The 27815-nt window shown below is 47.4% G+C and overlaps 1 protein-coding gene across 3 annotated transcripts in view; it reads left to right on the top strand.

The window, feature by feature from the left end:
• Positions 1-22115, top strand: part of SLC28A1 (solute carrier family 28 member 1) — a 42612-nt gene extending 20497 nt beyond the window's left edge. For all 3 annotated transcript variants that reach the window (XM_070400385.1, XM_070400386.1, XM_070400384.1), the window contains exons 9-18: positions 1427-1507; positions 2771-2851; positions 4460-4585; positions 10291-10421; positions 11859-12027; positions 12152-12349; positions 16310-16391; positions 17126-17224; positions 17354-17465; positions 17683-22115. In XM_070400385.1, coding sequence (XP_070256486.1) covers positions 1427-1507; positions 2771-2851; positions 4460-4585; positions 10291-10421; positions 11859-12027; positions 12152-12349; positions 16310-16391; positions 17126-17224; positions 17354-17465; positions 17683-17746 — 1143 coding nt within the window. In that variant the 3' untranslated portion in view covers positions 17747-22115. The remainder of the gene's footprint in view (positions 1-1426; positions 1508-2770; positions 2852-4459; positions 4586-10290; positions 10422-11858; positions 12028-12151; positions 12350-16309; positions 16392-17125; positions 17225-17353; positions 17466-17682) is intronic.
• The last annotated feature ends 5700 nt before the right edge of the window (positions 22116-27815 follow it).

Genomic DNA, 27815 nt, shown 5'->3' with positions numbered 1-27815 from the left:
AGCTGCCTCCTGCACATCTCCCACTGGGGATGTGCCCGCAACCCAGGTACATGCCCTTGACTGGAATCGAACCTGGGACCTTTCAGTCCGCAGGCCGACGCTCTATCCACCGAGCCAAACCGGTTTCGGCCGACTTACTATTTTAAACCTGTTTGGAACAGATCACACATTTCAACAGAACAAAAGAGGATATAGTAAAAAGTGGGTCTCCCTTCCACCCCACCCCCACCCCCGCCCCCAAGTCACCCAGTTCCCTCTGCAAGGCAGCTGCCATCCCAGGCACTCGCAGATCCTTCGAGTGATACTGCGTGCCCACACAGGAGCGCACACAATGCCACCCACCCTTTTCTACACATAGAACAGCACCCTGTTCTACACCTTCCCTTTTTATTTAACGACTCTCTTGGGAATGATTTCAGAGAGAGCTGCCTCGTTCTCACTTCCCAGCCTTCGTGCTCCACTGTGTGGCCGTACATCAGGTTATTAAACGCCCCCTCCCCCGAGACACATTTGCATTATTGCCTGTCCTGGTGACTAGAAATCAGCCTGCAGTGAGGCAGCCCTGGGGTGGGGCCCTGGCCAGGAGACGGGGTGATGGATGGGAAAGAAATTTTGAAGGAAGAATTGGTGAGGCTGAGAGTGAGAAAAGAGAAGTGACAAGCTTGGGAACAGGGAGCGAGGTGACAGGAGGAAACGCTGGTTGCAGGTCCATGAGGAGTCTCATTCTGAGCCAGATCAGGGGCTCCTAACTCAGGCCCAAAGCACAGGAGGGAGGCTGAGGCCAGAGTCATGGGCCAGGGAGTGAGCTCACAGCCAAGGACAGACACTGTGCAGAGAGAGAGAAAGAACACTAGCCAGTTTCGGCTCAGCAGATAGAACGTCGCCCTGAAGACCGAAGGGTCCTAGGTGTGATTCCAGACAAGGGCATGGACCTCGGTTGCAGGCTCCTCCCCAGCCCAGGCCCTGGTCAGGGCTCGTGCAGGAGGCAACCCATCGATGTGTTTCTCTCACATCTGTATTTCTCTCTGCCTTTCCCTCTCTCTTCCACTCTCTCTGAAAATCAATGGAAAAAATATCCTCAGGTGAGGATTTAAAAAAAATTTTAAAAAGCGAGAGAAAAACATCTTATGCACATTTTACAGGCCATAAAAAGTGGTGGGCTCTTTCCTGCCTCTCTACCCAACACAGGTGGTGAGGGGAGGAAGAGGGATGGCTGGGCAGATGGCCAATATTTAGAGGGGACAGACGTGCCTCTGGAGAGGCCACATATGTAATCCCATGCACTGAATTCAGAGCTGCTTCCCTGACCCTGTCAGGCCTCTGAGAGGCAAGGCCTTGGGTGGAGAGGCTGCCTGGTATCCCTGAGGCCCTGCCTGGTCCCAGCCACCCACCTGCCTCTCACCCGGGGCCTCCGCTCTTCCTGCAGGTTCTGCCCATCATTGTCTTCTTCAGCTGTGTCATGTCCATTCTCTACTACCTGGGCCTCATGCAGTGGCTGATCCTGAAGGTGAGTCCCCACACCGTGGCCTGGGCTCTCCCAGAGACACCTGCTCTGGGGGTTCACACTCTCCCAGAATGCCTTGCTCCCATGGCTCAAACCCTCCCCCAACCCCCTAGCCTTTCTCAAATCTACTGCTAACCAAATATCTTTTCACAGAGTCTGTTGTCATGATACTAGGCAGACATGGCGCCACAATCCAGGGTAGTCTTTGTGGGAGGGAAGTTTGTAGAATGGAGGTTGCATTGAGAAGAAATGTTAGAGGGGAAAAAAAATAATTCATACCAAAAAATCTTGTGAGACTGGAGCAGGGGCCACATTGGCCAGACTTAGCTGGTGTAAATGCCAAATCCTGTGCTTATGTTCCTAATATCTACTGCACAAAATCAAGATGCAGGAGACAGCATTGCACCAGGCCAAAGATTGTGAATTTTTAGCTGATTGAGCTCAGAATAAACCAATACCATCAGGTGACTGCCGGGAATGCAGAAACCACCTGCGGTTATGTTAAGAGTTCACAGAGTGTGGCATGAGGGAGGCAAAGATGCCTCAGTTTGGAGAATGCGTTTAACCAAGGGGCTATGACAAACTGAACCATCAGAGAGAGAGTGCAGGGCCGAACATACGCTCCACAGACTGGCTGGAGGAGGTAGGGATGATGGGCCTGGGAAAGAGAAGGCCCGGGTGGAGGAGGTTGTGGATAGGATAGCTGTCCCCAAACATGGAGGGAAGGGGCAGTTTAGGAGGTACCAGGAGTGAGGAGAAATTCCAGAGGAGCAGATTTCATCTTGATTGAAAGGAAGAACTTTCTAATATAGCGTTTCCAAAGCCTTATTCACGAAACTCTGGTTCCATAGCAGCTTAATAAATGCTTCTAGGTAAAGGGATCCCACAGTAAAATGGCTTTGTGGTGTTTTTTTTTTTGTTTGTTTGTTTTTGTTTTGTTTTTGATGCTAACAAATTTAAACAAGTCTTGTGCGGGACTTGTCAGAGCCTTTACTGAGCTAATATGTAGTAGTTATCTCCAAGGTGTGTGTGTGTGTGTGTGTGTGTACAGTAATTCTCAAATATATTTGACCAAGGAATCCTTTTTTCATGGATGGTAAGTCCCCATCAATGGAGGTTTGGAAGGGGAAGACGAATGGACCTTTTGGAGGACATGTAGGGGAGGGGGCTCCTGCGTGGGTTGGGAGTTGGAAGGAAGCCGCGTAAGGTAACTCCTGACTCTCTCTGCCTCTGGGACTTGCTGATGCCAGCCCTGCTTGCTCCTAGATTGCCTGGCTGATGCAGGTCACCATGCGCACCACCGCCCCTGAGACCCTGAGTGTGGCCGGAAACATCTTTGTGAGCCAGGTGGGTCCTGCGCCTCCTGCTGTCATGCCTGTCCGCAGCCTCCCCATGGAGACCAGCTGTCCTGGGTCCCTGGAGCTCTGATTTAGTCAGTAGAAGAGCCATTGAACCTTCTCCCAGGGTCACCAAAGACAGCTGCCCCAGGGATGCACATCTGGGTCATGCCAGGGAGGATGCTCTCTGGCACCTCTGGGCCTAGGCTGCCTTCATCAGCTTAGAGACTCACAAATCCTAGAGATGGAATCTAACGTTCCCCTTTTGTACACGAGGAAACCGAGGCTCAAGGGTAGGAATGACTGGCTAAGATCCAACAAGATAAGCCAGGACTTAGAATCCCATTTTTTTTAGTTCCTGACCAGGATTCTTTCTACTACATCCTTTTGTCTTCCTTTACTCCTTCCTCTTTCTGAAAATGTATTTTTCACAGTAAGTGTGACTCTGAAGGCACGGTTAGTGCTGAGTCACTCCCTTTCAGAAGGCCTGACCCTCCTGAGAGCGAGTCTCTGCAGACCATTCCAGGATCCAGGCCCATCTGTCACCAAAAGACATACTTGCTTTTCTTTCTGCAACCCCCAGGCTTCATTAAAAGCTCAGCCTGGCCGGCATGATTCAGTGGTTTAATCATCAACCTACGAACCAGGAGGTCACATTTCAATTCCCAGTCAGGGCACATGCCCAGTTTGTGGACTTGATCCCAAGTGTGGGACATGCAGGAGGCAGCCAATCAATGATTCTCTCTCATCATTGATGTCTCTCTCTCACTCTCTCTCTCTCTCTCTCCCTCTCCCTCTCCCTCTCCCTTTCTCTCTGAAATCAATAAAAATCCTATATAATAAAAGGGTGATATGCAAATTGACCCTATCAGCAGAACAACCAGAACAACTGCTGGACCAGTCACTCTGGGGTGCACTGACCACCTCTTGGTCCTTTTCCCCAGCCAGCAGGCTCCAACTGCATGCTGGCCACCTGTGGCAGGGGCAGGGCTGGCGAGTGGGTGGGAAAAACTGACCTCTTGGTTCCTTCCCCCAGCTGTAAGGCAACGATCACCTGATGGTGAATAGGGAACCGGGGGGGAGGGAGGGTGGCAGCGGGGGTCGGGACCGGCTGCGGGCAGCTGGGGAAGAGGCCCTGATCGCAGGCCTAGGGACTGTACCCGTGCATAAATTTCATGCACCGGGCCTCTAGTATATTTTAAAAAAACAAAAAGTTCAGACCCAAGTTACATCTGCTCCTGGCCCTTTGCATGAAAAGAGATCATTCTTTGAACCTCTCTTATCCTCTATTTGTTCTCCTGAAAAAAGGGAATGATGTCTTCCTTCTCAGAAGGTTGTGAGTAATAACTGTGAGGTGCTTGGACCTGGTAGAAGCTTGACACAGGAGCATTATCAGGCCAAGTGGCAGGGCTGGGGGTCCTTGTACAGAGCCAGTCTGACGCAGATGTTCAGAGTGATTCAGTCAAGTACAGACCACAGTCTTCACCCCACCTGCTATCTCTTCCCCTGCAACCCCCAGCACTCACTGGGAGCTGCCCACTCCAGTGGGGAGGGAACTCCCCAGGTTCCTGTGCTGGTCCGGCCAGTTCTGTTTGTCTGATACCTTTCCTGCTTGCAGACCGAGTCTCCTCTGCTGATCCGGCCCTACTTGGAGGACATGACGCTCTCTGAAATCCACGTTGTCATGACCGGAGGCTATGCCACCATTGCCGGCTCCCTGCTGGGTGCCTACATCTCCTTTGGGGTATGAACACACTCCTGAAAGGGAGTGTAATTTGCTGTCAGTTTTAAAATACTTCCCCTTGATCCAGTTAGGAATATCGGGATACAGAAATATTTTCACAAGTGGTCAAATATGCAAAATTCTACTATTATTTGCAATAGAAGAACAAAACAAAACAAGAAACGACCTACATGTCAAGCAGTGAGGGGATGAGTTGGGTAAATTTATCCACACAATGCCGTGCCACAAGCCCCTAGAGCAGCGGTTCTTAACCTGTGGGTCGCGACCCCTTTGGCAGTCGAACGACCCTTTCACAGGGGTCGCCTAAGACCATCCTGCATGTCAGATATTTACATGACAATTCATAACAGTAGCAACATGACAGTTATGAAGTAGCAATGGAAATAAACTGTATTTAAAGGGCCAGAAGGTTGAGAACCACTGCCCTAGAGTGAGGTGGGCCGTGGTCTGCCTTTTACTGTCCCTGATGCTGTGTATGTATGTGTCAAGAGATGACAGAATGACCTGCACTGTCCTCTTCTCTGGTCCCAAATTCCACCTCTCATCTCTGTCCTTGGGGGTGGCCAAGGGACAAGCCAGACTGCCCCTCAGCACTTTCTCCCTCAGGACACTGGGCTGCACTAGTCAGCTCAGCTCCACACCCCACAGAGCTGCCTGGGCAGAGAGGTGGCTCTGTGACCTCAAGAAGTTCTCTTGTCTTTGTCTTCCGGCCTGACACCCTCCCATCTAGAATTTTCGAGGTCACCTGTTTCACACTGAGGCTTAGGGAAGGTCCATCAGAGCTGGTGCACACCCCCACCCACTCCACCTCCAATTGATTTAGGAAGGCGTTTGATATTTCAAAACTGGAAACTCAAAACTGTTCCCGAAGCTTTTTTTTTAAAAAAATATATTTTATTGATTTTTTACAGAGAGGAAGGGAGAGAGAGAGTTAGAAACATCGATGAGAGAGAAACACCAATCAGCTGCCTCCTACACACCGCCCACTGGGGATATGCCCGCAACCAAGGTACATGCCCTTAACCGGAATCGAACCTGGGACCTTTCAGTCCGCAGGCCAACGCTCTATCCACTGAGCCAAAACGGTTACGGCACCGAAGCTTTTTTTCATGGTGGCATATTAGGGGCAGGAATGCCATAATATTTTCAGGACTCATAATATTTTCAGGACGTAGGGCCTTTGACTATCTTAACCTGGCTCTAGGTTTCACAGCCAGTTAAAAGAATGGTCTTCTTTCTGCTGCATCCATGTGGCTGCCCTTACTTCAGGCTAAAATCCTGGAAGAACTCTGTCCCTTTTCCACAACCTGCCTTACAACTCATCCTGCTCTCCTTCCCCTTCTCGGGCAGGAGTCCAGGGCGGCCCCAGGCAGCAGGGGCCTGGGTGCCCACTTGCCTGTAGCTCTACAGAATGTGCAGAGGCTGCCAGGACCAGCCAGATGACCAGGGTCTCCATTCACAGCCTGTATCTGGCAGTCCCCAGGCTAACCGCCCAGCTGGCCCAGGTGAAAAGCACCTACTAGAGAAGTCTGGTATCAGAGAAGCTCTCTTCTGCCCCCACCTGGCTCTTGGCCGCAACTGCAACAGCCTCGGACCTTCTCCCACAGCCCTGCCTTCTTCCCACCCTCTCCCCTCTCCTCCTCAAGGCACTTACTTCCTCACTGTATCCTTGCTCTGCCCTCAGCCTCTGACTTACAGGAAGATCCCTCTTGTTCTCTCCTCCTTTCTCATTGTTGCTCAGCTTCTGGATCCCTCTGCCCTGCACCTTCCTATTGCTAATATCTGGATATTTCTAGACCCACATTGTCCAACCCAGTAGCCATGAAGCCACACATGGCTGGCTATGGAGCACTTGAAGTGGGGCTGGTCTGAAATGAGATCTGCTCTGAGACTTAGTATGTAAAAAGTCCATATGTCGTATTAATAAGTTTAATATTGATGACATGGTGGAGAGAGAATATTTGGGATAGAGTGGGTTAAATAAAATGTATTATTAAAATTAATTTTACCTGTTTCTTTTTAATTGGCTACCAGAAACTTTAAAGTCAAAGATGTGGTTCTCATTGTATTTGCTTTGGACAGTGCTGCTCTAGACCTTCTCTCTGGTCTGGGACCATAGGGGTTCTTAACTGAATTCTTTCATGGTGGCCTGCACATGGTACATCTCCCTCTTCACCATATTTTCCAAAAGCTCTAATGCAGGCACCCACTCTCTTCACTAATCCTGGAAACCGGTCTCTCTACCCACCCCTCTGGTTCAGGAGCCACCGCGAGAGGAGATTAAGATGTGTGCCAGGTTTGGCTCAGTGAATAGAGCGTCGGCCTGCGGACTCAAGGGTCCCAGGTTCGATTCCGGTCAAGCGCATGTACCTTGGTTTCTGGCACATCCCCAGTTAGGGGGTGTGCAGGAGGCAGCTGATCGTTGTTTCTCTCTCATCGATGTTTCTAACTCTCTATCCCTCTCCCTTCCTCTCTGTAAAAATTCAATAAAATATATTAAAAAAAAAAAAAGATGTGTGCCAGGAGCTGTGGACACGCCAGGCAGGGTGACACTGAGGAGCGGGCAGTGTCACTGATGCTCCTTAGTGAGTTGTGCAAGAGTGGGGCACAGGTCAGCGGGGTCCTGAGTGAGGCCAAGTGGACATCCACTACTTAGTTTCAACATCTGTAAGATGGGCGAGATTACTGGCCACCGCACAGCAGCTTAAGAATTAAATGCAATATCATGCAATTAGCATGATATTGAAGACATGGTAGTTACTTCTCTGACATAGTAGGGTCAGAAATACCTCCTCCTGAAACAGGCCAGTGTCATGCTCTATAGTTGTCTGGATGTATTTTCTTTCTCAGTAAAGATCTTTCTTAAAAAATATATTTTTATTGATTCCAGAGAGGAAGGGAGAGGGAGGGAGTGATAGAAACATCAATGATGAGAGAGAACCATTGATTGGCTGCCTCCTGCACACCCCCGACTGTGGATCGAGCCTGCAACCCAGGCATGTGTATTTGGCCGGAATCGAACCTGGGACCCTTCAATCCCCCGGCTGACGCTCTATTTACTGAGCCAGGGCCTCAGTAAAGATCTTTTTGAAAATTCAAATGGAGAGCTCATGCCCTGTATCCCTCTCTGACCTGGGCCTTGGGGGCTTGGAACAGAAGGCATTCCTGACTGGGTGTCTGGGATGTCATGGCCCTGAGAAGCAGCTGGCCTGGCAGGGAGTGGGGGTGCAGGGGGGCAGGGGGGGGGAGCATGTATGGGCTGGCCCAGTGGCCCAGGGAGCCGGGCCTGGGCAGGACTCACCCCTATTCAAGATGAGCAGGACATGTCCACCTGGGGCCTTTGAGGCTGTGGCCACGACTGCCTCACAGCATTGCGGCTTAAATTTACCTCCCCTCCTTCTTGTCCTTTTTTTTTTTTTTTTTTTTTAATATATTTCATTGATTTTCCACAGAGAGGAAGGGAGAGAGACAGAGAGCCAGAAACATCGATGAGAGAGAAACGCCGATCAGCTGCCTCCCGCACATCCCCCACTGGGGACGCGCCCGCAACCCAGGCACATGCCCCCGACCGGAATCGAACCTGGGACCCCTCAGTCCGCAGGCCGACGCTCCATCCACTGAGCCAAACCAGCCTCGGCCTTCTTGTCCTTTTTATTTAAAATTTAAGAACTGCAGCCCTAGCCGGTTTGGCTCAGCAGATAGAGCATCGCCTGCCGACTTAAGGGTCCCGGGTTCGATTCCGGTCAAGGGCATGTACCTCGGTTCCAGGCTCTGGTGTTAGGCAACCAATTGATGTGTCTCTTTCACATCGATATTTCCCTCTCTCTCTGTCTCTCCCCCTTCCTTCCACTCTCTAAAAAAAATAATAAAATAAAATTTAAGAACTGCAGTTGACTTATTATAAAATTTAAAAAGAAGAAGTCTATTTTACTTTTCTGTTGATAAAAGCAATATATATCCTTGTGAAATTTTCAAAACACACAAAAAAGCAGAAAGAAAAGAAAATCACCCTTGGCTTTCCAGGGGCAGCGAAAACTGGTTGGCACTGTGGTGTCTTTCTTTCTGGTCTTATTAGCTCCGGAGCTTGCTTTCCCGCATCATTGAGGTTATGCTCTATATGCAATTTTGTGGTCATTTCCCCTGTGATCGTGAAGCTTTGGTAACCATTGTTTTCTATGGCAGCTTGACCATGCTTAGCCACTCCCCATTGTTATGTGTTTGGCTTGGCTCTAATTTCCCCATTTGGTAAATAACACAGTGGAAGAGAACAGGGAAGCAGAGGGGTTGGGGCCACCACGAGGATAGAAATCCAGGAAGGGACAGTCCTGGGGCTCAGGTGGCTCTGCCATCTTGCTGGGAAGGGTTTCGAAGCATGGCTCCAGAGACATCAGGACCCAGGGCCAAAGCGTGGCTGTGGTGGGAGGTAGATTTCCTGAGAAGAGCTCTCCAACCCAGGAGTGGGTGCGATGGGCTCCCTTGAAGAGGTGAGTATTCAAGAAGCGATCTTGCCGCCCTAACCGGTTTGGCTCAGTGGATAGAGTGTCGGCCTGCGGACTGAAGGGTCCCAGGTTTGATTCTGGTCAAGGGCATGTACCTTGGTTGCGGGCACATCCCCAGTAGGGGGTGTGCAGGAAGCAGCTGATCGATGTTTCTAACTCTCTACCCCTCTCCCTTCCTCTCTGTAAAAAGTGATCTTGCCTTAGTCAGTTTGGCTCAGTGGATAGAGCATTGGCCTGCAGATTGAAGAGTCCCAGGTTCGATTCCGGTCAAAGGTACATACCCAGGTTTCGGGCTCGATCCCCAGTAGAAGGCGTGCAGAAGGCAGCCAATCAATGATTCTTTCTCATCATTGATGTTTTTATCTCTCCCTCCCTCTCCCTTCCTCTCTCAAATCAATAAAAATATATTAAGAAGCGATCTTATATAGGGAGGACATTCCTACAGTCTGAGGTTGAATTAGGTCACCTCTTGGATCCATTTCAACTCTCATGTTCTGTGAACTTTGTCTGAAACCATCACAAACCCCTCCACCAGTGGTCAACCAGTCCTTGTATTAATGGTCAAAGGGAGACAGCCCAGAAGAGAAGGATGAACTTTGAACTTTGAGCCAAAAGGCCTGATGGGTTTTAATTCTTTGTCTTTCTCTATATTGGGCAAGTCAGACTTAATCCTTTGGGGACTCAGTTTCCTTCTTTATAAAATGGGGTAACACTACAGTTGTCTCTTGAACAGCATGAGTTTGAACAGTCTGGACCCACTTTGACAGGGATATTATTCAGTAAGTACTATATTTTCCCTTTTTCATGATTTTCTTTTCTCTATTGTAAGGATACAACATACAAAATATGTGTTAATTGACTGGTATTGGTAAGGCTTCCGGTCAACAGCAGGTTATGAGTAGTTAACTTTTGGAGGAGCCAGAAGTTATATGCAGATTTTTGACTATTTTTGACTGGTGTTTGGTGTCCCTGACCCCTGCTTTCTCAAGGGTCAACTGTACTCATCCGCCTGACTTACAGACACTCTGGGGGAAATATGAGCTCTGTACTATAGCCTGGGGCCCGCTGCACGTAAAAGGAATTATAATGGACAAAGGTGGCAGCAGTTCGGACAATAATGACAGCCCAGTGGGGCTGAGTACAGTGGCCCCGGGCAGCACTGCTTGGCCCCCACGTCCTCCTGTAACCCCCATCTCCCTCTTGCAGATCGACGCCGCCTCTTTGATTGCTGCCTCTGTGATGGCCGCGCCGTGCGCGTTGGCCCTCTCCAAGCTGGTCTACCCGGAGGTGGAGGAGTCCAGGTTCAGGAAACAGGAAGGAGTGCAGCTAAGCTCCGGGTGAGCACAGCAGGACTCATGCTGGTGGGGAGGTGGGGACAGGAGCAGAGGCAGGAGACAGCAGTGGGTCCCATGTTCTCTGCCCTTCCACCAAGCCCAGGCTCACCTCTTGCCTTAAACTGCCCCCTTTGTGGCTTCGCTTAGAAAAACGTGAACTCCAGTTCTTGCATCTTAATTTCCATCTTGGAACAGCAGGAAACAATGGGCTGGTCAAGGCATGGGAGAGTGGCCTGGGTCTTGTGTGGTGAGGAGGGTCTTGCCACCTTCTCCACAAACCTTGAGCTCTGACCACCAGTGTGTCAATCACATATTCACTTCCTGAGCGCTGTCCCGGATCTCACTCGCTTCCTAACATCTCTTCATCGTGTTCTTAACAGCTGCCGAGTAACATCTATCCTTTAAAAATGTTGAAAAGGGTCCTAGCCAGTTTGGCACGGTGGATAGAGCATTGGCCTGCAGACTGAAGGGTCCTGGCTTCTATTCCGGTCAAGGGTACATGCCCAGGTTGTGGGCTCAATCCCAAGTAGGGGGCCTGCAGGAGGCAGCCAATCAATGATTGTTTTTCATCACTGATGTTTCTATCTCTCTCTCCCTCTCCCTTCCTCTCTGAAATCCATCAAAATATATTTAAAAAATAAATAAAAATCTTGAAAAGATATCACTTTTGACAAATGAGCATGGGGATACAGTATGCTCACAATGCCATGAAGGTCGAGACCAGCACTGCTCTATAGAAATATGATTTAAAATTTTCTAGTCGCTGTCTTTTAAAAAGTAAAAAGAAGCAGGAGAGTTTAATAAAATACTTTATTAACCCAATATATCCAAAATATTATCTTCTCAACATTTTTATAAAATGATTTGTTTTCATATTGAATTTTTTGGTACTAAATCTCTAAAAACCTAGTGTGTGATTTCCACTTACCACACACCTCAGCTCTGAGCAGTCTCCTTTCAAGTGCTCCGAAGCCACATGTGGCTCGTGGTTCCTGTCGTGGGCTGCTCTGCCTTGGAAGCCTGGGTCTCCTCCTGGTGCTGGGACCAGCCCTTCTCTCTGTGTGTGTCAAAGGGCAAAAACAAGGACCTTCGGCTCTGAACTACATTGTCCAGGGTTCTTCTCTGACCCCATAGGACAGTGATGGCGAACCTATGACACGCGTGTCAGAGGTGACACGCGAACTCACTCTTTTTCGTTGATTTTTCTTTGTTAAATGGCATTTAAATATATAAAATAAATATCAAAAATATAAGTCTTTGTTTTACTATGGTTGCAAAGATCAAAAAATTTCTATATGTGACACGGCACCAGAGTTAAGTTAGGGTTTTTCAAAATGCTGACACGCCGAGCTCAAAAGGTTCGCCGTCACTGCCATAGGATGAGAGGCCTCGCTGTGTGTGGGGTCAGGTCAATAAGATGACTCTTGATCCCAACAACAGAGATGCTCAGAACATCTTAGAAGCCGCCAGCAGCGGGGCCGCCATCTCTGTGGTCGTCATTGCCAACATCGTGGCCAACCTGATCGCCTTCCTGGCTGTGCTGGACTTCATCAACGCTACCTTCTCCTGGCTGGGGGACATGGTGAACATCCAGGGGCTCAGCTTCCAGGTACAGCCCCGGCTGACCCGCACGGCCTGGGGAGGGGGCAGTCCTGGGCAGTGGGTGGTGGTGGACATTCAGCAGAGCCCAGGCCAGCCGGGGTCCCAGCAGCTCCCCTTGCCTTGTGTCTCAGCTCATCTGCTCCTACATCCTGCGGCCGGTGGCTTTCTTAATGGGAGTGGCCTGGGAGGACTGCCCGGTGGTGTCCGAGCTGCTGGGGATCAAGCTGTTTCTGAACGAGTTTGTGGCCTATGAGAAGCTCTCCAAGTACAAGCACCGCCGCCTTGCTGGGGTTGAGGAGTGGATCGATGGCGAGAAGCAGTGGATCTCTGTGAGTGTCCGGTCCCCTCCCTGAGGCAGGAGCATGACCCAGATGCTCTTCCTGCTCCCTGGGCCCTGCGTTCCACCTCCCACGTCCTACTGCCCTGGCCCCAAGACGGCTTCGGGCCTCACGGCCATCACCTTGGGTCCTCAGGAGGCTGAGGTGCGGGGAAGGAGCCTTGTTGGGGATGTGGGAGATCTGGCCATAGATGGGCTACCATCCTGTGTGGCCTTGGGCCAGCCGCTGCTCCTTGCCTCTCTAGAAAAACTGGTGTAACACCTGCTATATCTACCCCGAAGGAATAGGTATGAGCCTCCAGTGAGCCCTGAGGGTGAAGTAGGGAGACCTTACCACTATAGTCGCTGTCAGTACATGGCATTCAGTTCAGGGGTTGGCTCTTTCTGTTAAAATTTATTTTTAAAACTATAAAAGCTATAAAATGAACCTTTGTAAAAGAATTCAAACTCCATGTAACATCATCACGAATGAAAAAGTTACCAATCTCACACCAGCCTAAAATAATAGCTATTGTTGTATACAGTTTCTTCTATTCTTTTAAAGATAATTTGTATAGTTTTCATTTTAGTTTTCAAAGTCTATTGTAGCCAGCTTTTCTCACCTATTATGACATAAGCATCATTTAAAAAGTATGCTATATATTTTTTTGTATTGATTTCAGAGAGGAAGGGAGAGAGATAGAGAGAGATAGAAACATCAATGATGAGAGAGAATCATTGATTGCTACCTCCTGCACATCTCCTACTGGGGATTGAGCCTATAACCCGGGCATGTGCCCTGACCAGGAATCAAACCATGACCTCCTGGTTCATAGGTTAACACTCAACCACTGAGCCACACCGACTGGGCTAAGCTTCATTTAAAAAAAATTTTTTTTTTTATTGATTCAGAGAGGAAGGGAGAGGGAGAGAGGGATAGAAACATCAATGATGAGAGAGAATCATGGATCGGCTGCCTCCTGCACGTCCCCCGCTTGGAATTGAGCCCACAACCCAGGCATGTGCCCTTGACTGGAATTGAGTTAGGGACCCTTCAGTCCACAGGCCGACACTCTATCCACTGAGCCAAACGAGGTAGGGCTAAGCTTCATTTTTGATATCTGTATTCTCACACATTACACATATCAAAAATGATATTGATTTATCATCAGTCCAGGTGAATTCCGTTATTTGGCAATCATGCACAATGCTGAAGGTTTGTTTACAGAACTTTTCCCTGCTCTCGGATCATTTCCTCAGGAGCTTTTCCAGATGTGGGATGACTCAAGCCACGGGGCGTGAGTCCTCCTGTGGTTGCTGCCAGTAACTTTCCCAAAGGGTTGTAGCAACTGAAATCACCCCCAGCTGTGCCTGTGAGCAATGCCTTCACCACACACTGAACAGCACTGAGTCGCCTCTTAAAAAAAGAAGTTCTGCTAGTTGAATGGGCAAATAATAGCTCATGGTGTTCATTTATGTTTCTTGGGTTACTAGGAACTTTTAACATGAAATATTCTTTTTGTCTTTTAATTGTAAAGGAGTGTACTCTTTTAAAAAAAAAGTTTATATGGAGTAAAAAGCACAGATTCCCTCTCACTCCTCATCCTCAGCTCCTCTCTCACTCTCTTCTGTAGAGATAGTGGATGGTACACTCCTTCAGGACCATTTTAAAAAATCCTTACCCGAGGATATGTTTATTGATTTTTTGAGAGAGAAAGGGAGGGAGAGAAACATCGATGTGAGTGAGAAACATTGATCTGTTACCCCCCCCACACACACTCCCCTGACTGGGGATCGAACCTGCAACCTTTTGGTGTATGGTAAGTATGTACCCTGGTCGGGAATCAAACCCACAACCTTTTGGTGTATGGGACGATGCTCCAACCAACTGAGCCACCCAGCCAGAGCAGGGTCATTTTTTCATGAACTTCATTCCTTCAGCAAGTATTTGTTGAGACTTCTGAGGTGCCATGCATTCTGTGAGGTACCAGGAATAGAGAAATAGAGAGATAGAGAGAGATAGAAACATGTGCCCTTGATCAGAATCGAACCCGGGACCCTTCAGTCTACAGGCGGACACTCTATTCACTGAGTCAGACCAGCTAGGGCAGTGATGGTGAACCTATGACATGCGTGTCAGAGGTGACACGCAAACTCATTTTTTTGGTTGATTTTTCTTTGTTAAATGGCATTTAAATATATAAAATAAATATCAAAAATATAAGTCTTTGTTTTACTATGGTTGCAGACATCAAAAAATTTCTATATGTGACATGGCACCAGAGTTAAGTTAGGGTTTTTCAAAATGCTGACACGCCGAGCTCAAAAGGTTCGCCATCACTGACTGCTAGGGCTATATTTTTTATATTAATTTTAATAAACTCTTTATGGTATAAAGACATTAACCGTTTTCTGTCACATTGTCTACACATATTTTCCTCCCCCTCCCTTTATTTTGTATTCAGTGATTTTTCTTTTACCACACATTTTACACCAAATCTTTTCCTTTGGGAATTCTTCTAGTATTTTTAAACTTAGTTCTCTCCACTCCAGAAATCTGCTAAGTGTTAAATTTCTGGAACATCATGGTGTTGTTAAAAGCATGAGCTTTGAAGGCAGAACTGAGTTCAAAATCTGACACAGCCGCATTCTTGCTGTGTGAACTTCCTCAGTTACCTAACCACTCTGAGCCTCAGCTTTCCCCTCTCCAAAATGAGAGTAATAACACTACATTGTAACTATAATAATTATTCTATATTTTGCATTATTTGTTGTTTAAAATATCAATATTTATCTACTTCAATGATCTAGAATTGATTTTTTTATATGATATGAAGCATGGGTCTAAGCCAGCTGTGGGCAAATTACGGCCCACGGGCCGGATCCGGCCCGTTTGAAATGAATAAAACTAAAAAAAAAAAGACCATACCCTTTTATGTAATGATGTTTACTTTGAATTTATATTAGTTCACACAAACACTTTATCCATGCTTTTGTTCCGGCCCTCCGGTCCAGTTTAAGAACCCATTGTGACCCTCGAGTCAAAAAGTTTGGCCACCCCTGGTCTAAGCCAATCCCTGCCCCCTCCTCTCAAATTGTTGCATTTTGACTCGAAACACCTCTTTCCGGAAAATTAAGTAATTGTGCAGAGCAAAAGAGAAGAATTACTTTGCTTGAACTTGTACTGTGTGCCTGGTATTTCCCATAGATGATACGATCCTTGCAATAGCCCTTCCAAGCTGGTACTGTCTTCCCCACCCTCCAGATGGAGGAATGAAAACATAAAGAGGCTATTGACTTGCTCAACCTGATCATACCTGGGGACAAGCCTGGAATCCAAGTTGGTTGGGTTCCATGTCCCTCACTCTCTTCACTAGGCCACAATCCCTCCACCCTCAGAGTTCTCAGCAGAAGAGTCCACAGGAGACAGGAGTGCAAGACTGTAGAGTGTTGGGAAGGGGCCAGTCACCCAAGTGCCTCTGGGTGCGGAGCTTGGTAGGACTGAGCCCGCCTGAATCACATCCAGAAGGGCTGGTGATTAAGCTGAGCAGAGCGAAGGGCGCCTGAGGTGGTGCAGCTTGACCTGACTTAGAGGTGGGCGTGCAAGGCCTGGCGGGGCAGCACTGAGTGTTCCCAAGGTCAAAGACACACAACAGCCCAGCAGGTGTAACTCAGTGGCTGAGAATCCACCTATGAACTAGGAGGTCGAGGTTCCATTCCTGGTAGGGGCACATGCCAGGGTTGTGGGCTCAATCCCCAGTGTAGGGTGTGCAGGAGGCAGCCAATCAAAGATTCTCTCTCACCATTGACATTTTTATCTCTCTGTCTCCCTTCCTCTTTGAAATCAATAAAAATATATCTTAAAAAAACACACAGAGCAAGTGGGTGATGTGAAGGCCAGGGAGCTGGGTGGTGTAGGGTGCTCCCGTCCCGTCTGAGGGAGCCCCTCCTCACTCATCCTCTGTAATTCCAGGTCCGAGCAGAAATCCTCACGACATATGCCCTGTGTGGATTTGCCAACCTCAGCTCCATTGGCATCATGCTGGGAGGCCTGGGTGAGTCTTGGGGGGCATCCCGGGCGTCCTGGACTGTCGGGGACCTGGGCTCTAGTCCTGGCTATGAAACAACTTCCTGGGGACCTGTAGGCCTCAGTTCCCGCCTTTGTCTAAGGCGAGGCCTGAATGAGATGGCCATGGAGGTTCCTCCCAGCCCAGGAATTCCATGATTTCTTGGCTCTGGATGCAGCCCAGGCCGAGCCTGGCTCTGGGATCTGGGGAGGGACCGGAAGCACAGTGCTGGTCTCTCCCCTGAGACCCTGGCCTGCCATTTCCCACTCCCAGTGGACAGGCAGGCCTTGGGCACCCAGGGAGGCAGGCTCTGCCCAGCTCTCAGCTCTCTGCAGAAACCCCTTCCTTCCACTCTTCGCAGTCCCCCTGCCTGGGCTTGTAACCACCCCATTTTACAGAGGAGGACACTGATTCGTGGAGAAGTGAAGTGATAGCCCAAGTCCCACAGCTAGCCAATGGCTAGGCCTGTATTTAATCCCAGGTCCGCCTGACTCCAGACTCAGGTTCTTTTCCTACATCTGCCTCTGGTGATGTGTGTGGAGAGGTGTGGGGTGCTACCTAGTCAGGCCAAGGACTCCCAAACTCAGCCAGTGTCAGGAGGACAGTGTCCATCCCTGGCCACCTAGAAGAGAAAGGGGAGTCAGCAGATGCAGCCAGCGGTGCAGAGCGTGGGCAGAGAGGCCCTCGGCGTCCTGGCCCTGAGCATTCCTGTCCCCTTGCAGCCTCCATGGTCCCCCAACGGAAGAGCGACTTCTCCCAGATCGTGCTGCGGGCCCTCTTCACAGGGGCCTGTGTATCCCTGATGAACGCCTGTGTGGCAGGTGAGTCCCTGCCTGGCAGAGCCCTGATTTCTCGCTGGGCTGGGCGGTGGGGCTCTGGACTCTTTGGAAGTCCCTGAGGGTGGGAAGTGAGGGGATAGACCCTGCTTGCCATCTGCTTTCTCTGCATAGGGATCCTCTATGTGCCAAGGGAGGCCGAGGTCAACTGTACGAGCCTCCTGAACACGACCCTCAGCAGCACCAGCTTTGATGTGTACCAGTGCTGCCGCAAGGCCTTTCAGAGGTGAGGGCCAGGGGATGCCATGGGCACCTGGGCAAGGAATAGAAAGGTCTTGGTCGTGGTTGATGTGGCCAGGGGAGGAGGAAGTGGGACTTGAGGACCAAATTTGGGGAAGAAAGATGGACCAGAGACATGGAGCAACTTTTCCAGGGTTGCACAGCCTGTAGGGGCCAGCAGAGCCAGTGCTGGGGGTCAGACTGAAGCCTTTGCTTTCTTTCAGCACCAGCCCGGAGTTCAGCCTGGACAACTGCTGCCGATTTTACAACCACACAACCTGTCCATAGTGGGGCCGCATGCCTCGGTGCCTTCTGGGGGCTGTTCTTCCCCAGGAGGCAGCTGACCCCACCTTTCCCTCTCCAGGCCTGTCCTCGGGGAAGCCCACTGGGAGGGGGCGGTGGCGTGAGTGGGCGGAGGCTGAGAGAGTGTGTAAGTGAATGAAGAATGCTCCTCACTCCTCATTTCCCGCCTCCCAAATGTGAATTCCCAGGATCACAGCTGCCTTCTCTGTTCTCCCCTCCACAGCCAACAGTACCCTGGTCTTTTTAGTCCCCTTCCTACCATGGATCTCTCCCATGCACCCTTTCCTTCTCTTATGGCCCCTCGCCCCTAGCATCTAGGCCCCCTCCTTCCCTCTTCTCTGGCACTTGGGGCTTACTGAGGCTTACCCCTGCCCATGGTTTCTCCTGAAGGCCCCTTCCCCTACTTCAGGAGACTCCCGACTGCCTTCCTTCATTGCACTTCCCAAACTGGGGTCCCGTGGAACAGTCCCACAAGGTGTCCAGAACTTCCACGGTCCACTAGGTTTTGGAAACACTAGGCTAAAAAAAGTTAGACAGGTTGTTGTTTTTTTTAATGGTTTTATTGCTTAAAGTATTACAAAGAGTATTATATATGTCTCCTTTTTTTTTCTCCCCTTGACCTTCCCCTAACCTCCCATACCCCCCAGTGTCTTGTGTCCATTGGTTATGCTTATATGCATGCATACAAGTCCTTCGGTTAATCTCTTACCCACCCCGCCAACCCTCCCCGGCCTTCCTGCTGTAGTTTGACAGTCTATCTTGACTCCATTGTATGTTCTTGCCTTCTTTGTCAAATATTAATTGAGCATATTGGTTTGGGTCAATTTCTGGGCTCTCTATTCTATTTCATTGATCTATATGTCTGTTCTTGTGCCAGTACCAGGCAGTTTTGAGAACAGTGGCTTTGTAATACAGCTTGATATCTGGTATTGAGATCCCACCAACTTTGTTCTTCTTTCTCAGGATCACTGCAGCTATTCGGAGTCTTTTTTTTTATTCCAGATGAATTTTTGGAGACTTCGTTCTAGGTCTGTAAAACATGCCGTTGGTATTTTAATGGGAAGTGCATTGAGTTTATAGATTGCTTTGGATAGTATGGACATTTTAATGATGTTGATTCTACCAATCTGTAAGAGGTACTTGGCTTGCACCCCAGTTCTTGTGATCTAGGCAAGCAGACATTTTGTCATAGCAACTGTTTGTCATAGCAACTGTCAAACATAGATGGAACTAGACAAAGCTTGCCCAGTCTTGCCCAGCTTGTAACGATCTGCTACTTCCCTATGATAGGCCAGGCCCTAGCAGTGATCTATGAAGCATGACCAGCCACAGCTTAGCTATAAAACAGTGTGTGTAAAAAATAAAGTTGCTGGTGCTTTGTGCCAGTCCTCCTAAACCCCAGTCTCTGGTGCTTTCATCCCATGCTGCCATTACCCTACGGGACCTTTTGGGAGTGGGTCTCCACAATTGGCGCCCAACGTGGGGCTGAAGGTGGGCTGCGTGAGGACCCCGGAGTATCACTCGGCCAAGTCCATTAAGTAATAGTAAGTTTTGGGGAATTTGTGTTAATTAGGAATAAAACTGGGGCAATTAGAGACCAAAGAGTGCTCTCTGTATGCGCAGATGTTAAAGAACATGCTGCAGGCAAGAGGGGCTTGAGTAACTACCTCCCGACTCCAGCCGGGGGGCCACGACGGTGGCCATGCACTGGGTTTGTCTCTCTGGTGTTTGTTGTCTGGTATTTGTTGTCTTGGTATTTGTTATCAAAGAGTCGTCTGCTTCTGTGTGCACCCCGCTGCAATGTTTTTTGAAAAATTTTCAGGACTTCAAGGAGCGAGCTGCAGGTTCCAGACAACCTTAGGTTGCATTTGTCTGGTTTGTTTTGTCTTTGTTCTTTATTGTCTTTGTCTTTATCAAAATAGGTTAGGGTCAGTCATCTTCGTCGACCCCCTATCAGCCAGGCCCACTCCGAGTGAGTGGAAGAGGAGCTAGATCACCTCCCAGGAAGCTATAGAGCTCCCTCAGAAATTGGGAATTTGTTAGGAATTGGGTGGATTGTTTAAACTCTGAGTGAATGTCTGGTGAAAGTGTGTGAGTGTGGAGGGAGGGGGCCTGCCCTCTCCTCTCCTTTATGTGGCTCCACAACTTCGGTTACGGAGTCCGAGTGGGCCCCAACCTGCGGTTCCGCGATTCGTCATATGGCATAACGGTGACTCACCCCCATGTGGAGGTGACCAGGCCCGGGGTTTATACAGGTGCACCTTAGCTAAGACGAATCTAAGCTCCTAAGGGACGCGGCCAGGCGGGCATCTGCATGAGGATCTGTAAAAACAGGTCACCCCCTCCCTTGTCTGTCTTTCGCCACCGATCATCATGGGATGGGGACAAAGTAAACCCACTGTTAACTGGTCTGTGTGAAGTTAAAGCTACTTTGATTTATTCTGCTGTTCTGTTGATACGCTTGGCTGAACGTTTGGGCTGGACCTGTGGTAGTCTGCAAAAGTCTCTTGGCAGCTGCGAGAATTATTTTTCTCAGAGTCTTTTGCTCACTATTAAAGGGGAATCAGCCCACTTAGCTAATAAAGATTTCTGTCTATCAGTTGCTCTTACCTAGGTTGTAAATTTACTGTATTAAGTTAAAGTTCTAGGGTAGATTTAAGGGTTAAGATGTTAATGCTTTTGATTTGCAGAAATTCTGAACGGGAGTGGCCCACTTTCCAGGTGGGATGGCCAGACGTATAGGACTTATGATTTAACCACCGCTTTTCAGGTTCACCATGTTGTCTACGGTTGGCCGGGCCACCCCGACCAAATTCCCTATATTCAAGTGTAGGTCAATAGTTTAACTAAAGAAACGTGGCAGAAAGTTGGAAACAAATACGCCATCTGAGTCATTTGCTAAAACTTCCCCCAAAGCAGGATGTGGAGGAAAGGAAGAAGGGAGCACGTGGTGATCCAATATGGATGCCCCCTCCCCAAGTATTCTAATTTAAAATCTCCTTCTCGTAATTGAAAAGTTTTACAAAAATTTAAAAATGCATCTGGAATTTCTGTACACGTGTAAAGAGAAAAAATAGCTTGGAACTAATGCGCGCATCGTCCAATTTTGGACATTTAGATAGAGTTTTGAGCTAAAATCTCTTTACAAATGTACAAAATAAAACCCAAGACTAGTTATTTCCTAAGAAAAATGGCAAATTTAACCCATAGGAAAAAAGATGCTGGCTAGATTCTAGCAGCAGGATTGGCATTTCCATAATAAAGAACAGTCTTTAAATACTAATAAAGGGTGTTAAAAAGTTAACTTCAAGACCAAAAAGGAAATTCAGTAAAATTATCTTTATTACAAAAATGTACTAAAAAATATGCCTTAAAATAATAAATTAGATTTAAATCTTAAGAATTATTAAAATATATTAATTATAAAAATCTAAATAGCCCAGGTAAAAGACAGCTACGCCCTTTAATTAAGGCTGGCTTTCCAATGCGATTTCTAATAGAGGAAGGACTAGCCTTCCTTCCCCCAACAGAACAAGCAGGTAGGCCAAAAATTTCCTACCAGTGGCAACTTACCTACCATAAGAAGCCAGTATCTTTATAAGCACTCATATTACTGGCATCCCCTATAATCCCACTAGTCAGGGTATTGTAAAACGTGCCCATTCTACCTTAAAGGCTATATTGTTAAAACAAAAAAGGGGGAGTAGAGGAATGACCCCCAGAGATAGGCTAAATAGGGCACTGTACTTTTTAAATTTTTTAAATCAGCAGCATGGGGAAATGGCTGCTGAAAAACACTTTGTTCCTCAAGAACGTAAGCCCAATTCTAAAGTAATGTACCGGGATCAGGAATCCTCCTTTTAGAAAGGCCTGGTCGAGTTACTAACTTGGGGAAGAGGGTATGCTTGTGTTTAAGTTCTAGATACAGACCCCAATGACCGAGTTTGCGATCGGATCTCTGAGGAAGAGGCAGCGGAGGCGGAGGCGGAGGCGTCGTCGGCAGACCCTTCGGACGGAGATGGCCCCTCCTCACCTAGGGCTCTTTGAAGAGGCTGGATGCAGAAGCTCAAAGCATTCACTCGGAACTCTTCCTAGGAGTTAATTTTGGCTTTGATCGCCTTGACTGGACTCTTGCCAGTGACTTCAGCTGAGGTTCACTGGGCTCATATGATTGACTTGGAATGACCCTGATCCTCCTTTGACTACTAACGACTCGGACTATACTCAAGGAACTTGGGTGAGGCCTGATGGACATTTGGGGGACTCTCATTTTCAAGCATTGTTTAACAAGACCCTCAGCTAGAATGTATCCACTGTTCCTCTGTATATTCCTTAATAGCTTTTATTATGTCTACTATGGTAATTATTTCTTCTGCTGTAGCATCAGGATTTGCCTTGGAGACCTCTATCCTTACAGCCCAACAGGTAGATAGTGGATTACACAACCTCACCTCTAACTGGGAAACAGGGCAAGTTTATATTAGTAGCTAGAGCAACGGGGCAAAGTTGATTAATAAGTACCTTGGTAACAGGCATTATTGATTAATTATGGTTTTATGTAATTCACTTATGTTTTAGTAACTGCACTTAGCAACAATGATTGATTGTATAACTTTGAAACTGCATGAGGAAATTCAGGCTATAATGAGTGCAAAGGGACCTGAGCTTCCGCCTGCGGAGGTAGCAGCTAAGATTTTTAATGAGATTGAAAGTTGGTTTTCTTCTACCCAGTGGACCACATGATTAGGTTCCAGGATTATGCTACTTATATGCATAACCGTTCTGCTTTGTCTACTTCCAGTCTACATCCAAGCCATTGGAGGAAGCCTCCAATCCTTGCAAACCGCTGTACACGAACTGCGCCTAAAACACAAAGAAGGTGGAGATGTAAGAGGCCGTGGGGCTACAGGAAAGGCCTGACCCAACTCCAAGTCATGTAAAGGACATGAGCTTGGCTTGCACCCCAGTTCTTGTGATCTAGGCAAGCAGACATTTTGTCATAGCAACTGTCAAACATACATGGAACTAGACAAAGCTTGCCTAGTCTTGCCCAGCTTGTAACGATCTGCTACTTCCCTATGATAGGCCAGGCCCTAGCAGTGATCTATGAAGCATGACCAGCCACAGCTTAGCTATAAAACAGTGTGTGTAAAAAATAAAGTTGCTGGTGCTTTGTGCCAGTCCGCCTAAACCCCGGTCTCTGGTGCTTTCATCCCACGCCACCATTACCCTACGGGACCTTTTGGGAGCAGGTCTCCACACCAATCCATGAACATGGTATGTTCTTCCATCTGTTTATGTCTTCCTCTATCTCTTTTTTCAACGTCCTGTAGTTTTCTGAGTAGAGGTCTTTTACCTCTTTGGTTAAGTTTATTCCTAGGTATCTTAATTTTTTTGGTGCAATGGTAAATGGGATTGCTTTTTTAGTCTCTCTTTCTGTAAGTTCACTATTGGTGTATAGAAATGCCATAGATTTCTTGGCGTTAATTTTGTATCCTGCTACATTGCCGAATCATTTATTAAGTCTAATAGTTTTTTGATGGAGTCTTTAGGGTTTTATATGTACAATATCATGTCATCTGCGAATAAGGACAGTTTTACTTCTTCTTTTCCAATTTGGATGCCTTTTATTTCTTCTTCTTGTCTAATCGCAATGGCTAATACTTCCAGTACTATGTTGAACAGGAGTGGTGAGAGTGGGCATCCCTGTCTTGTTCCTGTTCTTAGGGGAAATGGTTTTAGTTTTTGTCCATTGAGTATGATGTTGGCTGTGGGTTTGTCATATATGGCTTTTATTATGTTGAGGTATGATCCTTCTATTCCCACCTTGCTGAGAGTTTTTATAAAAAATGGGTGTTGAATTTTGTCAAATGCTTTTTCTGCATCAATTGATATGACTATGTGGTTTTTTTCTTTCAATGTCTTTATGTGATGCATCACGTTTATTGATTTGTGGATATTGTACCATCCTTGCATCCCTGGGATAAATCCTACTTGGTCATGGTATATGATCTTTCTGATGTACTGCTGGATCCAATTTGCTAAGATTTTGTTGAGGATTTTGGCATCTATGTTCATGAGGGATATTGGCCTGTAATTCTCTTTCAATGTGTTGTCTTTACCTGGTTTTGGTATTAGGGTGATGCTGGCTTCATAGAATGATCTTGGAAGTGTTCCTTCTTCTTGAATTTTTTGTAGTAGTCTGAGGAGGATAGGTTTTAGTTCTTCCTTGAATGTTTGGTAAAACTCCCCTGTGAAGCCATCTGGCCCTGGGCTTTTGTTTGCTGGAAGCTTTTTGATGACTGCTTCAATTTCTTCCATAGTTATTGACCTATTGAGATTTTTAGATTCTTCCTGATTGAGTTTTGGAAGGTTGTATTTTTCTAGGAATATGTCCATTTCCTCCAGGTTGTCTAGTTTGTTGGAGAAGAGTTGTTCATAGTATTTTTTAACAATCATTTGTATTTCTGTGGGGTCTGTTGTTATTTCACCTCTATCATTTCTGATTTTGTTTATTTGGGTCCTCTCTCCTTGCTTCTTGGTGAGCCTGGCTAGAGGTTCGTCAATCTTGTTTATCCTTTCAAAGAACCAGCTCTTGGTTTCATTGATTTTATGTATTGTTTTTTTGGTTTCTATGTCGTTTATTTCTGCTCTAATCTTTATTATCTCCTTCCTTCTGCTCACTCTGGGCTTTTCTTGTTGCTCTCTTTCTAATTATTTGAGATGTAGAGTTAGATGATTTACTACCATTTTTTCTTGTTTTTTGAGATAGGCATGTAGAGCTATAAACTTCCCTCTCAGGACTGCTTTCATTGTGTCCCATGGGTTTTGGATTGTTGTGTTTTCATTGTCATTAGTTTCCAGGATGTTTTTATTTTCTTCTTTGATGTCATTGGTAACCCAATCAATATTTAATAACATGTTATTCAGCTTCCAAGTGTTTGTGTATTTTGAGTTGTTTTTATTGTAGTTTGTTTCTAATTTTATGCCTTTGTGGTCTGAGAAGATGCTTGGTATGATTTCAATCTTCTTGAATTTGGGGAAACTTTGCTTGTGACCCAATATGTGGTCTATTTTTAAAAATCTCCCATGTGCACTTGAGAAAAACATATATTCCGTGGCTTTGGGGTGAAATATTCTGAAGATGTCAATTAAGTCCATCTGATATAGTGAGTCATTTAGGATTGCTGTTTCTTTGCTGATTCTTTGTCTAGAGGATTTGTCTAGTGATGTCAGTGGTATATTAAAGTCCCCTACTGCCCTAACTGGTTTGGCTCAGTGGATAGAGCACAGCCTGTGGACTCAAGGGTCCCAGGTTCGATTCTGGCCAAGGGCATGTACCTTGGTTGTGGGCACATACCCAGTAGGGAGTGTGCAGGAGGCAGCTGATCGATGTTTCTCGCTCATCAATGTTTCTAACTCTCTATCCCTCTCCCTTCCTCTCTGTAAAAAAAAAATCAATAAAATATACTAAAAAATAAAGTAAAATAAAAAAAATAAAGTCCCCTACTATGATTGTATTGTTGTTGATCTCTCCCTTGATATCTTCCAGGAGTTTTTTTTTATGTATTTGGGTGCTCCTGCATTGGGTGCATATATGTTTATCAGGGTTATATCCTCTTGTTGTATTGATTCCTTTGGTATTATGAAGTGGCCTTCCTTATCTCTTGTTATGGCCTTCACTTTGAGGTCTATTTTGTCCGATATAAGTATTGCTACGCAAGCTTTTTTTTCCTTTCCATTTGCCTGAAAGATATTTTTCCATCCCTTCACTTTCAGTCTGTGTGAGTCCCTTATTCTGAGGTGGGTCTCTTGTAGACAGCAAATATATGGGTCATGTTTTTTTATCCATTCAGCCATTTACGTTTAAAGTTATTATTGTTAGGTACTAGTTTGTAGCCATTTCTATTTTTTGTGCCTGTTTTCTTTCTTAGCTTTTTATTTCTTCTTTTTACACCAGTTCCTTTAGCATTTCTTGCATTGCTGGCTTGGTGGTGATAAACTCCCTTAGCCGCAGAAACTGGGAAGACTGAGTCTCTGTGAGCTCCTCTCTTACCGGCACTGCATGGTCTGGTCAGCGCTTCAGGCTGCCCCCTCTGGGCTCAGTCTTCCATAATTATGGAACCCAGATCTCAAATCCGCCAGCGCCAACAGCCCTGCGATGTCCTTTCTCCAATCAGGGGCTGTGCCTGTCCCAAGGAACTCGGCTGGGTGCCTCACGGTCTCCCTCTGACCCTCTGGGCTCAGAAATCTGGCAAACTTTTCTGCCCAGATCCCTGGTTTTTACCTTTCTAGGAGAACTCTGCCCTTGCTGGCTGCAAACTGTCTCACCAGCTGAGTCTCCTTCGCCAATTTGGGGTAGATGTTATTTGTTTCAGCTGCTCATTCTATTTGCTCCAGGCCAAGCCTTGGGACGCGTCCGCTTATTCTGCCGCCATCTTGTCTCATCGACAGGTTTTTTGTTTTTTTTTTCTTCTTTCTTTCTTTAAAAAAAAAAAACACCCACTTTTATTTATTATTATTATTTTAATCCTCACCCGCAGATATTTTTTTCCCATTTACTTCTAGAGAGAGTGGAAGGAGGCGGGGGAGAGAGAGAGAAACATTGACATGAGAGAGATACATCCATTGGTTGCCTCCTGCACACACCCCTACTGGGGCTGGGGAACCTGCAATTGAGGTACAGATACATGCCCTTGACTGTGAATCGAACCCGGAACCCATTGATCCATGTGTGGGCTGATACTCTAACCACTGAGCAACTGATCAGGGCCTTTTTTTTTTTTTAAACTCCAGACATGTCCGAGTGTGTTGTGGATATGATAGAAGACATTTTCCAATTTTATTTAACTGTAAGAATCTTTTTGATAGAAACACCTCTTAGTTGAGGATTCCATGGAACACAATTCGAGAAATATTGATTAATGTGCAAATTACCTGAGTGTACTACTCACAAATGTTTACATAGCACCGTGTGCCAGGTCCTGCTCTCAGTGCTTCATAGATTCTAAGGCAACCTTTGCAACAACCCTGGGAAGACAGGGATTGTCATTATCCCCAGATGAAGCCCAGAGAGGTTAAGTAACTTGCCCCAAGTGGCACAGTTGGGGAGAGGAAGAGGCAGGATTTGAACCTAGGCCACCCCATTCCACAAGCTGTGACACTGAATATCTTTGCTGGGCTGCTAGCAACCAAGGAACTCTGTTGTATACTTGCCCTCACCTTCTTACCCCGCCTTTTCTCTCCACTCTACCCCTCTGACCAGGCTTCTGATGTGATTTCCCTGCCCTGAGCTTTTCTCTCTGGAGTCCCGTCATGCACCAGTCTCCTCCTTCTCCGCTTTGTCTCTGCTGCTCCATTTCAATTCTCAGTTCCCCAGCAGCTGTGGCTGTAGTGACCTGCGATGAACCTGTCCAGGGGTCACGGAGCCCTTTTTCCTCGCACCTCTGTCAGGTCAGGCTCCCCAGTTGTGGCCAGTGCTGACCTGGGGCAGAGGGAATATGGAGCCTGGTCAGCACTCACCTGCTCAGTCCCAGTCCGCCAGGTGCTGCTTCTGCTCCCTCAGTGTCAGTGTTTTACTGGACAACATTGGCTTTGCTCCTTGCAAGCCCCACAGGCTAGCCTGGGGTCCCTGACCTTAGGGTCGAAGTGCTTCCGCTTAGCTCTGTATAGTGGCGTCTGGGCCTGATTCTCATACCCCATGGCCAGATCCTTGCCTTGCTCTCTGCAGTCCCCCACTTTGCCTCTATCCTTCCCCAACTCCCCTCGGGCCGTCACGGGACATCCTGATGATGTGGACTGCGCAGCTGTCTCCCAGCATTGGACCCTGGTCCCTTTCCTGCATGATTGTGGGGTCATGAGCTGCCTAAGGGCCCCCTGCCCTCCTTCCCTGGACTCCCTGCTCACTCAGCACATGGCTGGTGTCATTCCCAGAAGACTGTAAGCCCCGGGAAGACAGGGCTCAGTACCCAGTACCCAGTACCTCTCACAGTACCCAGCCCAGTACTGGGCCCAGGAAATGTGCTGGGTAAATGCTCGTGGAATTGAATCCCAC

Source organism: Myotis yumanensis, unplaced genomic scaffold (assembly GCF_028538775.1).
Source record: "Myotis yumanensis isolate MYYU_CA2020_CCGP unplaced genomic scaffold, mMyoYum1.0.hap1 SCAF_20, whole genome shotgun sequence".
Lineage (NCBI taxonomy): Eukaryota > Metazoa > Chordata > Mammalia > Chiroptera > Vespertilionidae > Myotis > Myotis yumanensis.
This window is presented reverse-complemented; position numbering and strand designations above follow the sequence as displayed.